This window comes from Cinclus cinclus, chromosome 1 (assembly GCF_963662255.1).
Source record: "Cinclus cinclus chromosome 1, bCinCin1.1, whole genome shotgun sequence".
Classification (NCBI taxonomy): Eukaryota; Metazoa; Chordata; class Aves; order Passeriformes; family Cinclidae; genus Cinclus; species Cinclus cinclus.
The window spans coordinates 8,350,074-8,363,697 of NC_085046.1; the positions used below are offsets into that span (position 1 = coordinate 8,350,074).

Here is a 13,624-nt window from a genome sequence, read left to right on the forward strand (position 1 = left end):
AGTTGTAGGCCTGAAAGTGTAAGTAAAGGCACTGAAGCTGCCTTACGGGGAGGGAGGTTTAGTTTAATTGGTTCATCTGTGAATTTACTTGTTTTGAACTTTATTCAGCACGTTGTAGTGCTCGTGCAACCGCTGCTGTGTATAGCTAAGCTGGCTGAAATGACTCTAATAGGTTACATTTTGTCCAAATTGAAAACATGGTGTGAAATATTTTCTTTCTAAAGAGCAGTTTCCTAAATCTTGGGGAAATAAAAGGTATTCTTCATGTTTCCCCTGAAGAATACCTTGTGTGACTACATGGTCCTTAAATGGTATTATGATAGTTACCATCTGTAGTCTCTGTCAGGCATTATTCTTATTTTGTTGAAAGGAGAGAAGTCCTTATCCAGAAAGCTGTCATCCTTCTCTTTTTGCTACTGTGTACAGCTGTCCTTCAGCCCAGATCTGTCCTCCATAATGTATCACAGATACTAATTGCATGCCTGTATTCTGAAAGGTGCTTGCCTTAAAGAACTGTTTCTTGTTCCTACACAGCACAGATGTGTAGTGAGCGCATTCAATAAATCTGTGTCTGAACATCATATTTTTCATCAGTTCACATGCCCACATTATGATCTGTGTCACTGAACAGAGTAAAGGCCAGTGTCTGTAGCAATCAATTACTGTGGAATTATTCTGTAGTCACAGGTAGCTGAGATTATTTAAAAGAGGAACAACAGACTTCAGACTGCATGTGAAGTGAAAACTTCCTAATCACAGTAGGCTTTCTGTTACTTTGGTGGTTTTTAACATTCTGGTGTGTTCTGCAGGCATTCACACAGAGGGGGAGACAGGTGGGTGAAATTCCTTTTACTGAATACTACTTTTTTATAGTGAAATAATTGCTCTTGGCCTTTTAACTAGAAAAAAAACCTTTATTTTAACCATCTCTTCAGAAATAGAAAAGGGTTGACATAATTGACATAATCAGGAGAGCACTGGGTTGGGGCCACTAAAAATAATTTGTTACTGAAATAGAATTATTTTTGTTTAGTCACTTCAGAAGCTTTTAAGTTACTTATTTTGATATCTAGAGATGTCAACTTTAACTGAAGAGCATCCCTAATCTAAATGAGTTTGAAAGAGTGCTGGGAAATCCAGGTTGGCCTTTTCAGCAGATACTACCTTTTAGGTACTTGGGAATGTGTCATCCTGTGAGCATTACAGTGCTTGTGGGATTGCCCTTGATGTGAGCATCACTGTCTCTGCTTCAGACCAGCTGCTTGCCCCAAGCTTGTACCTGCAGATTGCACTTCTGTCCTGCTGGAGTGTTAGTATCACAGCCTTTCAAGGAGGCAGAGGTATCTAGGATCAGGGTTGACCCCCACATCTGAGTCTTAGGAACTGGAAGTCTGATGCCATATGTGACCACCGGTCACTCCTTTCATGACTTCCCATCTGGATTTTTTGCCTCATGTGGGCCTACTGCAGTTTATGGGCTGCAGGAAAGAGACAGTGGGGTCAGGGGCTCAGATAGGAAAGCTGGGAATGGGAACTGTCAGAACTCATCATAGAAAGGCATGGGTCTCATCAGTAACTACCACAGAGTGAAAGGAAACTTGTGAAAGGGTGAGAGTACTTGAAGTTTGAGAAGAGATTAAGAGATTGGTTAAGCTTGCTGGCTTTGATCATCTGAACAGGAAGCTCTGACTTAGCCAAACAAAAGTAGACATCTCTGTCCAAGAGCAAGCCATTTTCTCCCATCAGTGTTATTGCTCACTGACTGTGAGAGGAAGAAAGAGGAAGGTTCTGTTTGAAGAGCATGACCATATACTGTATTAAAGGACTATATAAGTATACTCTAATGATGTAGCTTCACACTGCAGCTGATAAATCTGGCAGCTGCTTTCCTCTGGTAGAGGTGGTCACCATTCCCTTGCCTGTTGCTGATGCTGGGCTCCTGCCTCTGTGCTGTTGATGTTGCAGTAAGCCAGTTCAGAGAGTTCAGACAGGCAAAAATCTATGCTTAAAACAGGGTAACTTAGAGCTCCTCAAGGCAGTTCAGTATGGAAGAACAAAGAAGGAGGGAAGTCTTCTTGGCCATTAGATTAGCTTTAGTAAGAAAAATACCTATTAGGGTGGGCTTCCATGGGCAGCTGGCAGCTCAAAGGTTGTGCTTATGGTGAAACAAATGGTCCTGCAATTCCCACCCAGTTTCAGCCATGCCTGGGAGCTGGATCTTACTCTTAATTTAAAAGAAACTTCAGTGTCCATGCTGTGGCCACCAACACTCACCCACCCTGCAAACCCCAAACCCAACAGCCCAAACAAAGCAGAGCAGAAATAATCTGCAACTTTTGAACCTGATTCATGTTGTAATGACCCTGTAGCCTCTACTGTACAGCTGATCTACTTGCATCAAACCTGGGGGAATCAGCAGCTGATTGGTTTAATTGCCCTGGCAGGAATATGTGGAGTCACATTTTTTAGCAACACCAGGTAGTTTGATCAGTTTATGCTGACTGAGAAACAGAAAAGTCAGATGGAATCCAGAAAATAAAGTTTCATTTTATTTGCTCATATTGTACATAGCATTTCTCAGCATCTGTGCACAGTGCTGGGGCTGTAATGGTGGCATTCACATCTTTAAAACAAAACCAAAGTTCATCATCACTTTATTCACCAGAGTTTTAGTGCATTTTTTATTAAACTTTATTAGGATAGCTTGACTTTCAAACTAATTAAAGCACTACTGTTTGTCTTCTTTCCAAAAATACTTTATTTTGAATATTGCAATCACTTAGCTAAGAGAGGGAGTAATTAAAGTTATTCTCAAGTTGCACAATTTAGTTTAGTTAAAAATGCTTTATATAGTTTTTAGATGAAGTTATAAATGTTCACTTTGGAACTACCTGAAGATTAATAGTGATGCATTTGAAATGCATTATTTTTTTATTGATTCTTAATGTAGTAAATTACTGAAGTTATTTGGCAGCAAACAGAAATAGCCAGTGATGTTGTTCGCATTTATTTTCCTGATAGCATCACAATTTGCATTAATTGCATTGCAGCTGCACTCACTTATATTAAAAAGCTTCTACCATAATTAATCCTTTTTATTTCAAATCATTTTGGCACAATTTCTAGCAATAAACACTCATAAAAGACAGACACTTGAAAAATAACATACAAGTTTCTTCAATATACCTATTGCTGTTTTTTTCCTGACAAGGAATTATTGATAGGCTTCTAGGATCGAGTGTTGCAAGTGCTGAAGACTTAAGGCCAGTTTGAAAAATGCTAAGTGGATTATTTTGCATAAAAAATAGACAGGTTTTGAATTTGTGTAATTAACCTGTGTTTAGAAAATACCTTGATTTATGTCTGCATTTGTATTTCAGTTGCATACATTATGGAAATTTAATTTATAATCCATTTAGCTGATGTGATCATAGTTTTTAGTGCTATCATTTATTAGTCCTTGTATATTAAATGCTCTAAAGGCTTAAACCTGCCTTGTGTAAAAAATTACACCTCTGCATTTACATTTTATGAGTCACAGATGGAATTCCATTTTAAATTCGGGTAGCTTTGATATATTTAAGGAATTACAATAGCTTTATTGTTACTAATGCAGGAACAGCAAACACTGACCTTACACATTGCAAATTAATGATTTATCCCTCTAGTTTGCTTTTAAAGTCAACTATACAAATGAGGATTTTGACTTCTACACCTTGAATAAATCATATGGCTCTAAATATAATGCACCCTTTGGCTTTGAACTCGTTATTCTCAGGTTTTTTTGCAAGATCTAACTCACCTCATAGAAAAATGTTCTTTCAAAAGTTTAAGGAATTGTGTGTATTTTTCTTAAAGTCTTTGTTGGACTATCATTGAGTGATAAGAGCTGCATCTATTAGTCTTTCTTCAGTTGTTTTTTATTTTTTTACCCTCTGTGGGATTCCTTTTTTAAGTTTGCAGGAGATTATGGAGGAATTAAGTAACACCAAAACGCTGCTCCTGGAGAGTTAAAAGGAAACAAACAATACAATGATGTTATGTTGGTGATGCCTTTTCTGGTCAGCCTGCAGTGATATTAATGTTCTGTAAAGATTTGGTCATTAGTAGAGATGCTGGTGTGACAAACAGACTGGACAGTGAGAAAGGCAGCATGTGCCAGCAATAGGTCTTTTTAAACCAGTGGTCCTTTATTCAAAATAGCTCTGAAGGATACACCTCTCATTCTTCTGACAGCTACCATGAGCACTTTTTTCTTCCAGTCAAGCAGTTGTTATTGACTTAATAAAAAATAAAGCAAAGATACTTTTTTTGCATTGCATGGAAATGTGCTCATACAGTAGATGCACCTACAGTGGTGTTGCTGGAGTTTGAAAATTCTTGAGGATAATTTGAGGTTGCAGTCAAAATAAATCTTGCATGAGAGCTGCAGATTTGGGTCAGGTACATGTTTGGTTCAGTAACTTTTGGACACCTGTAGCAGTGTCAGGCACAGGAAGGATTGGACCTGTAGTCAGGTCCAGTTAGAACTAAACTCTTAGCTTGGAAATGAGGATGCTTTGAGTGTGGCATTAGAGCAGTGGAACTCACCAAACCCACAGCAGTGAATCTGTGTAACATGCACTAGATAGTTTTTATTAATTTGAAATGTACTGGGTTTACAGAGGTGTTTTAAGGGGATGAGGGGGATAACAGTTCTACATGTAGTGATTGATATGAATGGAATAATAATGCTTGTGATGGTGCTGATGGAAGTAGAGATGTAACTTGTTTTCTAAGACATTCTAGATGCAGTTGCATTGTCCTTTAGCAAACCTTGCTTTTCCTGAAAATAAACGTTATTTGACTAAGAAGAGTAATGACAGATAAGCAATGACCTTGCATTTTAAATCACAGCATAATTAATTTGTGAGATTCAGGACCTTGGTATTTCACAAGAATATTCACGTTTCAAATTTTGGATGAATAGTCTTAAATTTATGCAATATCTGAGCTATTTCCATGCCAGAAGAACCTACTCAGGCACCAAATTAAGACAGAATTACTCAAAAGTTGAGAAAGAGACAATAGCTTTCTGAATTTCTGCAGGTACAACAATAAAATCTAATGTGCTTTTAATTGCTTTATTTTTCAGGCTCTTTATGAAAATATGCTGGTGGAGCTGCCATTTGCTAGTTTTTTCCTATCAAAATTATTAGGGACAAGTGCTGATGTTGACATTCATCATTTAGCTTCACTGGACCCAGAAATGTACAAAAATTTGCTTTTTCTCAAGAGTTATGAAGGGGACGTGGAAGAACTTGGACTAAACTTCACCGTGGTAAATAATGACCTTGGGGAAGCGCAGGTAAGAATGGTTTTGAATATTTTTTTTCTCTTATCTATGACTGATGAATCTTTACTATCCCTACTTACTAATTTTTAAATTTAAATGTGGTAGGAAACGATTGCTAAAGGGGCTGTGAGGCATCAGTTGAGATTCTGACTCAATATTCAGAGTAGAGAGTAACTAACTGTGTACTTAAAAATAACTTTTGATGATTACTTAAAGGTCTGTTCCTTTAAGGAGTAAACTGCAGTGATTATTTTCTAACAGTCGTACATATAAAGTTCTATTTCGTGATGATGTTTCTTGATTCTTTCTTCAATTGCACTTGTAATAATAGCAAAATTTAGATGATGTGTAAACTGCAGAAATATTGCCTGGTTTTAGAATTGCAGTCAGCAGTCAGAGAGGTTTTAAATAATAAGTATACTAGAGTCTCTTTATTGTGAGATAAGCATTGTCTCCTTTTTTCTGTAATTTTTAAAGTAAGAGAGCCTGAAGTTTGAAAATTTTTTTTACCCCCACCCCTTATTTTAAGGGTTGAGATAACAGATTAGTCAAAGGGGATAAATGGTGTTCAGTGCTTCTGAAAAGCAGTTACTTAGGTCCTTAAATCTGAGTTTTTACGCAGTTGCACCATATAATTTGATCACACCTTTCATTTGCTCTGTTGTGTGTACTAAAGATCACTCATAGTAGAAGATAAATGTCACTAGAGATCTAAAAGCCTGCCTTAGTGTGCTAATGCAGGTAGCCTCCTACGTAAAGTCTTTTGTCATGCTTCCTCTTTCCTTTTGGAGGATTAAAATTGATGATTTAAAACTTACACTTGATTGTGGCATATAATTGGATGAAAAAAGGAGACTTCACCACATTGTGACAAGCAGCAGCATCTGAATTCAGCCTCCTCTTGTGAGGAAGAAACAGAGACTCCAGAAGGGGGTGAGTGGTGCTCTGGGGTTTGTTGTTCAGGGAAGCCAGGACCCTGCACATCTCCAGTGCAGCAGCACCACTGAGGTGCAGTAACCAGTCCTGGAAATTGGTACCTTGAATTCTCTGCTGCTACTTAAGTCATAGCAAGTTTGCTGGCCAAGCCTTCTGCTTGGGTAGTGTCAGGCTTGGATTTTATCTTACTCTTCTGTCATCCATTTCCTGTCATTTTGGAAGATCCTAAAATCTGAATTGCATTAAATTTTAAAATGGTACCTTGAGATTTGGGGTTCCTAAAGTGTACGAAAGGGGAGAGGCAATAGTTGTCTGATACAAGTAAGGTTTAATATTAAACATGTGCCATATGTCATTTCCCCCCTGGGTTACACTCCCTGTATGAAAATATCTGATCTGCGCTGTCTTTAGAAAAAAAAAACTTGAGATAAAGGTGTGGTACAGATGTACCCAAAAGCACATTCTTGGAGTGCCTGCTCTGTGGTACCCTGTGCTCTGCACGGCTGGTACTAAACTGGGGTCTGTAGCACCCAGAGGTTGGGTTCTAGGGAGCAAAGCACACCAAAATGGCAGCTTCCAGTATTACCTGGGATTTTTAACAGTGGGGGGAAAGTCTGATTCTAAAACTACTTATTTAATTCTGCTTAAAGTAATAGCTTTGTTGGTCACAGCTAGCACAAATCCAGTTTAGTATCTAACTAAATTGAGGACTGTGGCTGCTGTTTTCAAGACTTCTGATTTGTAGTTGTTTGGCATAACTTTAAAAGGAAGATTTAGTATGAGTTACTGAGTAACAAGATTAAATGTGAGTTAAAAATAAATAGTCTGATGGTGGTTTGCTGTTTTTATACTTGAAGAGAGAACATTTTACCCACGTAGTATCAGCCATCTTTTTATGAGGCTCACTGCGCGTTAGTGTACTTCACAGAACCCATTGGTGCTGTCACTGTCTTCTCCCTTTAAATGCAACCAAATCTCTTTTTATACTTCATTTCATTACCTCGATAAACCTCATAGGGATAGATACATTTTATCTGCTATTTGACTTGTAATCATTGCATTCTAATGGATTGTGCCAAGGTAAGGCTTTGGGAAAAGAGCTTAATTTGCACTCCTTATGTTGAATGTACATTATATGTAGTTTTCAGCTAAACAACCACTTTAGTGTTCAATAAATTAGTGCCCAATAAATGCATAATAAATCTATCATTGTAAATAGCTGTGTTCATGACAGTGTCCATCCACCAGTTGTGGCACAAAAGCATTATCTGCAATGAAAGACACATTCAAAAGGGGCTCGATTGCCTCTGTCAGTAGTAGAAGGTAGGAATTCTATTATCAGTGTATTGATTCCAATCCTGTAATGTGCTTTTAGACCCCATTAAACTATTGTCAAAGTGCATTCACCAGAAGCTGAAAAAGGTACTTAATAATTTGCACATTAGACCTGCTAATTAGGGGAGCTATGCCATCAGCCTTATGTTCCAACTCCAAATAGCTTTTGATAAAGATCTATCTAGTGCAGTGATGCCAGCCTACATTTCAGCTGTTGGGCCTCCTGCAGAAAATGGTGGCCAGTAGCAAAGTCTCAGAGGAGGTCAGCCTGTGGTCACAGGTCTGTATATTGATTAAGTTTCTCCTTTTATCTTGTATATGAGATGGTTATGAAAGGTGTGTAAGAATAAGGTTAATAAATTCAAGAAAATACCTTCTCAGACCTTCCTCCCTCCCCTTCTTTCAGTGAGGAAGGCGAATTTTGTGGCTGTCCAGGGCAAGAGGGAGATGCAAATAATCATTCTTCTTCCTTCAGAAATGTTGGGTACTGTACTCCAGAAACTCTGCTTGAGAGTATCAGTCTCAAACACTGGTACTTGGGAGTAATGGATCACAAGCCGAGTGTGATCAGAAGATTCCATAAATAAAGTGTAAAAGCACAAATCCACAGAGAAGCACTATGATATATGGCAGCAGTTTCTATGAAATCCATATCATACAGAACTTGGAACACCTTCTTGGGCTTTTTAACTAGATGTGAATGCCATTGCTGTCGCTGAAAATATGCTGACTCACTAAAGGGGAGTTCTTTGCCTTTAAATTTCTTTGGGGAGAGATTTTGAAGCCTTAAAAAATTTTGAAGGTTTCTGTCTTGTGAGCCTCTTTACTAGGATACAGTGGCTTAGATGGGTGATTTTAGAGATTTTTCAGGAGTACAGTAATTAAGCTGAGGCTGAGCCTTCTCAGGCAGACTTGTAACACTTACAGAAAATGCATTTTTAGGTATTCATGTGCAATCTCCTACCTGGAATTCCTGCATGAACATTTGGAACGCAGATGACAGGGAAAGGAAAAAAAAGAGACTTCTTTTCAAAATGGGGAAAAACTGTAGGGGTGATGTGAACAGAAGTGATCAGAGCCCAAGAGAAAAGATAAAATATTCTCATTGTAGGATTTCTTGAATATCTATAAGACCTTTATGAAATTGCACTGGAGGTTCTGTGAGATACCTGTCCTATGTTCTCATACAGGATTTTTCTGTCCCCTTTTGGTATTTCCCCTTCATTTTGAAGATGCACTTTGTGAGTAGGGAATCAAATTTGTCTGAATGATCTGAATATTTACCTAAATTATATTTATGGTTTGATCGCCTTTAGTACGTGAGATTTTGATTACAAACCAAGTTAAAATGCTTTTTGTTTGTTTGTTTAAACTTAAATCTACAGAGTAGAAACGGATGACACAGGACAGGGCTGTAGTTTCCTCGTGTGGCTGCACCCGGGTAACCTGGGTTATTGTCTTGCTCCATCTAGTGGCCAAAACTGGATGGATAAAATTAAAAGTGAGGCTGATAAAGCTTTTAAGATCTCTTAAGTCGTGCTATGGCCTTTTTGAAAAGGAACTCTTCAACAGTCATTCCTGACTTTTAGAATCGGGTGAGAATTCTACATTAGTTCCTTTAATGCCATGAAAACACTGAGTGCATTTACCTTTAGCTTTATGCTTACCAAGTGTTACTGTTTTCTGTTTTACATCCTTCTTAGCCTTTTTGGCATAATATGTTAATTATTTGTGTTCTGTTATCCCTTTTGTTTTGGTCTTGGATGATACCATGACACAACAAGCGGTAAAATTAACCTCACACTGACAAACTCTGAAAATGGATAGTTTGGTCTCTGGAAAACCCCAGGAAATGCACTCAGCTGAGTGCTGTACCTGTACTTGTGGCAATGCAGGGCTCTGGGGAGGAATGGGAGCTGCAGAAATGTTGCTGGATCAGAAATCAAGGTTTACTGCTTAAAAATATAAACTTAATGAGGAATAATAGGATTTTTTAAAAAAACAAACAACTTCATCCTGTTTTTTAAAAAAAAGCAGTCATAAAGAGTGCAATGCCTTTTTTTTCCTTTGTTTTGCAGGAAGAACTCTATGGGGAGAGAATAGCTTTTTATTATAGAATGAATACAGCTTTCCTGACATGCCTAGAGCACTGTGGAGCCAGTGCTATTGCAATGCAAATGTAAATTAATCTGTGTCTTGTTTTCTGTTTGCTGGCCTGCAGGGAAGGTCAGACATTTTAGTTCACCTGGTGCTGGAATGAATCTTAAAATACAGAAGTTTTCTAGAACACCCTGCCAGTAGTTCCCTTTGACTATTTTAGGAAGGAGGTCAGTTCAAGCATCTTTTAGTGTAAATACTTAGCTCACAGAAGTTGTTGTATGCACATTGAGTGAGATCTATTAGTATGTTGTTGGTGTCCATATTCTTAAGAGATGCTTGATGAGTTAGGTGATCCAGATATGCTTTAATGCCTTTTAATATGGCCTAATTTAGTTTGTCCATACCTCAGAGAGAGGGATTGTATTAAATGGTGTCAAAATCCCAAGGGATTCTGCAGTTCTGCAAAACAAGTAAATAGAGTTTGTAAGTGAGCAGATAGTGAAGTATTAGTAATACTGAGGTCACAACACTGATCTGTTCATGTGGAACATCACTGGTTGCTCCGATCTTGTAAAGCTAAAGAGGACAAGACTTTAAGAAATAAGAGAAAGCTTTCTGGTCTTGTCATGCTTTGTAAAAGGTATTTTATAGGAGGAAATTTTAAAAAACTGTCTTTAGTTCTGTGTAAAAGTCTCTGGGAAGATTAATGAAGTTGCTGTCCATAAGTAATACATCATGGATATACTTGAGGAGGAAGGAAAGAGCTGATTGAGCTCTTCAACACTGAAATAAGGACAATGGATATGAACAAATTTTACCCATTGGATTTGAAGTGAAAATTAAAATATTTCTTGTCAAAAATTTGATTAATCTGATAATTAACTTTCCTGTGCCAATTCTAAAATTACTGCAGTGGGATGAAACAGAGAACTCAGCAGTGCAGGGGCCCCTTCTCATCAGCTGTTTCCACTGTGGTATGGAACATGTCACACGTCTATTAATACTCCATGTGGACTTTACCCTCAGGCCAGCCAGTGGCCCCAGGCACTGGCCTGTACCTGTACCCTCTGGAAACAGTCCCTGGGTGTGTCCCAGGCCAGGTTCTGCAGTGGGTGGATCCCAGAGAGAGCCCTCCTGGGTCTTGTCGAAGGGAGCAAGATAATGTGTACAGGATGTGAAGTGTCACCTACACTGACACTTTCCTTTTGCTTAAGTCCTGCTAGAGCAGGGTTTAAGCGTAATCTGTACCTGCACACAGACACAGTGGCATATCAGTGAGTTTTTTTACTGTAGGAGCTAACAAAAGCTAGAAGCTTGTAGCTGAAGGATTAAAGTGGGAAGTAAGACATATTTTTAGCACCTTCTGTAATTCAGGTTGTGATATCTTGTCAAAGAAAATGGTAGATACTCCATCACAGGATTGTATGTCTCTAAAGATGTACTCTAACTCATCTGTGGATTTATGGAGTTAAATACAGGAATCTCTAGACAGAATCCTCTGGCCTGTGTTATCTGGGAGGTCAGAAATCACAGATCATAATGGTTTCTTTTGCCTTAAAAGAGCTATGAATCAAGAAAAAATCTGAATGCTCAAAAGCATTGTGAATTTTTAATCATACCACTTGGCACATTTAGCTTAATACAAGAGCAGCTCGCATTATTAGGTAGCAAGTTAAAAAAGAAGCTATTCATGTGTTTAATTCTCTGTGCTCTAAAGATCTCATCATTTCCACATACTGAAGTGTACAGTTAGTTTAAATTAGGAATTTGTTGACTCCAGTGTAGAAAAAAAAAAAAAAGAAACAGTTTTTGGAAGAGTGACAGTATCTTGGCTTTTCAGGTTTTTTTAATTCTTCTCTTAAGTACTCTAATATTACTTTCCAGTTGGACTGCTGCTTAACAAAAATAACCTCATGTAGTAAAGAGTAGAATATGTGAAGGTCTATAGTATCCTGATAATAGCTATCTTTGAACCTGGTTTATAGCTTAATACAATTACAGTATCTTTAGTTCTGGGGTTTTTCTTTAAAAGTTCTCCCACACTGAGGTACCTTGGTGTACTTGAAGAACAAAAGTTGAGCTTCCCAGTAGAAAAAGAACAGTAGAAAGTTTTTTACTTTAATTGAACATACTAAGTATGTACAACAGTATGTTTTCCACAGGATGAACTGTGAATGCTGAGCATTCTGCAATTCAGGCTTGCGTCAGACTTTGAATTTTAACTCAGCGGACATTGCTTTCACTATAATGTGACCCTGCAGAATTCACCAGCAGCAGTTAGGGAAGGGCCCAGCCAGTCAAGCACAGCTTCCCTAATCCAACTGCAAGGAGTGTTCTGTGTGAGCTCTGTGGTGTTAGAGGCTACTCTCCCTTCCAGGGCACTTAGCAGTGAAGCTGGGGGAGCGTGCCAAGAGTGTATTTTCTTGCCTGACTTGCATTGGCGAATTTGGTGTTACAGACAGCTCCTGTGAAAGAGCTCTGTGCTTCATCAGCTTTCTGGTGGTCAGCCATGGGACTGTGTGATGAGCTGCATTGGCAGCTGGAGGTCTGGGTGCACAGAATGTGCTCTTACACATAACCAGAAAAAACACTTAGCTTTGTAACTCCTCTTAATCTTCTATCTTCCTTTGAGGTGAACATTCCTGAGCGTATTCTAGTCCACTTCAAACGGATATGTCACTTACTAGAATGTTTTGCCGCCCATTTCGGTTAGAGCACACAAGTGCAGTTTACCAGGTGATGGTAAGAGACTGGCTGTGTTTGTAGGTGGTGGAGCTGAAGCCAGGTGGAAAGGACATTCCCGTCACCAGCGCCAACCGGATCGCGTACATCCATCTGGTGGCAGACTACAGGCTGAACAAACAGATCCGCCAGCACTGCCTGGCTTTCCGTCAGGGGCTGGCCAACGTGGTCAACCTCGAGTGGCTTCGAATGTTTGATCAGCAGGAAATACAGGTACCTCTTAAAACTGCACAAAACAATTGCTCTAAACAGAAATAATTGCTGATTTCTTCCCGTTATGTAACGGTCTCATTTCCTTTGCTCTTAGGTTCTGACTTCTGGTGCACAAGTTCCTATTAGTTTGGATGACCTTAAATCTTTCACAAACTATTCAGGTAAGCATATTTTGCTTAAGGGAAAAAAAAAATCTGTTATGACTGACTTGGGAATGACTGAACTTGCTTGTTATCCTACCTTTTAAGAAAAAGTTGCAGAGTCATTCTTGTTATCTTCACCCAAATTTGATGATGTGCTAAATTTCAGAAAATTGGCTGAAATTACAATCCAGTTGTATAAATTGTGGGAAATTGAGATACTCAGTTTATTTTATTTATGTGCTTAAATGCAAGTTTGTAGCCAGATAATTTGAGGGTGTTTCTTTTCTAAGTTAAAGTTAGTCACTGTCTGTTTCTGATTGATCTTAAAACAAGTCTGCAAATGACTTTGTGATAGTAGTTTCTACTACCCCATTTAGATACTTACCATTTTTCAGAGAGTCTGAAGAGAGAAATCATGTATTTTCCTTGTGAAAAATGTAAGGTACCTTATTTAATTTGTCCCCTGAATTTATCACTAATGTAATCAAAAAGTAGCTACCAAATCATCAGTTCACATCTGAGCTTACCACAGGGAAAGCAGATTCATTCAGTAACATCCTGGGTCTTGGAGATTTTTCTCACTCTTGGAGTGAAAGGCAATAATCTGAAGTTACTACCTAAATGCTAAACTAAACAAAATGAATTCACAGTAGGATTCAGTGAAGAAAACTGCATTTAAGAAGCTGAGGGATATAGTAGCCATAGGTAAGCAAAGAAACTGAAATTGCAGCGATGACAGATCTGTAGGTACTGGAAGTTAGCAATACAAGCCTGCTGGTTATAATATTTTCCCCAAACCTTCAAGATTAATTCTGGGTTT

The 13,624-nt window shown here is 38.4% G+C and overlaps 1 protein-coding gene across 1 annotated transcript in view; it reads left to right on the plus strand.

Annotated features, from left to right (window-relative positions):
• UBE3C (ubiquitin protein ligase E3C) overlaps positions 1 to 13,624 on the plus strand; it is a 68,070-nt gene that overhangs the window by 50,723 nt on the left and 3,723 nt on the right. The window contains exons 19-21 of the mRNA XM_062506510.1: positions 5,135 to 5,347; positions 12,473 to 12,661; positions 12,756 to 12,822. Coding sequence (XP_062362494.1) covers positions 5,135 to 5,347; positions 12,473 to 12,661; positions 12,756 to 12,822 — 469 coding nt within the window. The remainder of the gene's footprint in view (positions 1 to 5,134; positions 5,348 to 12,472; positions 12,662 to 12,755; positions 12,823 to 13,624) is intronic.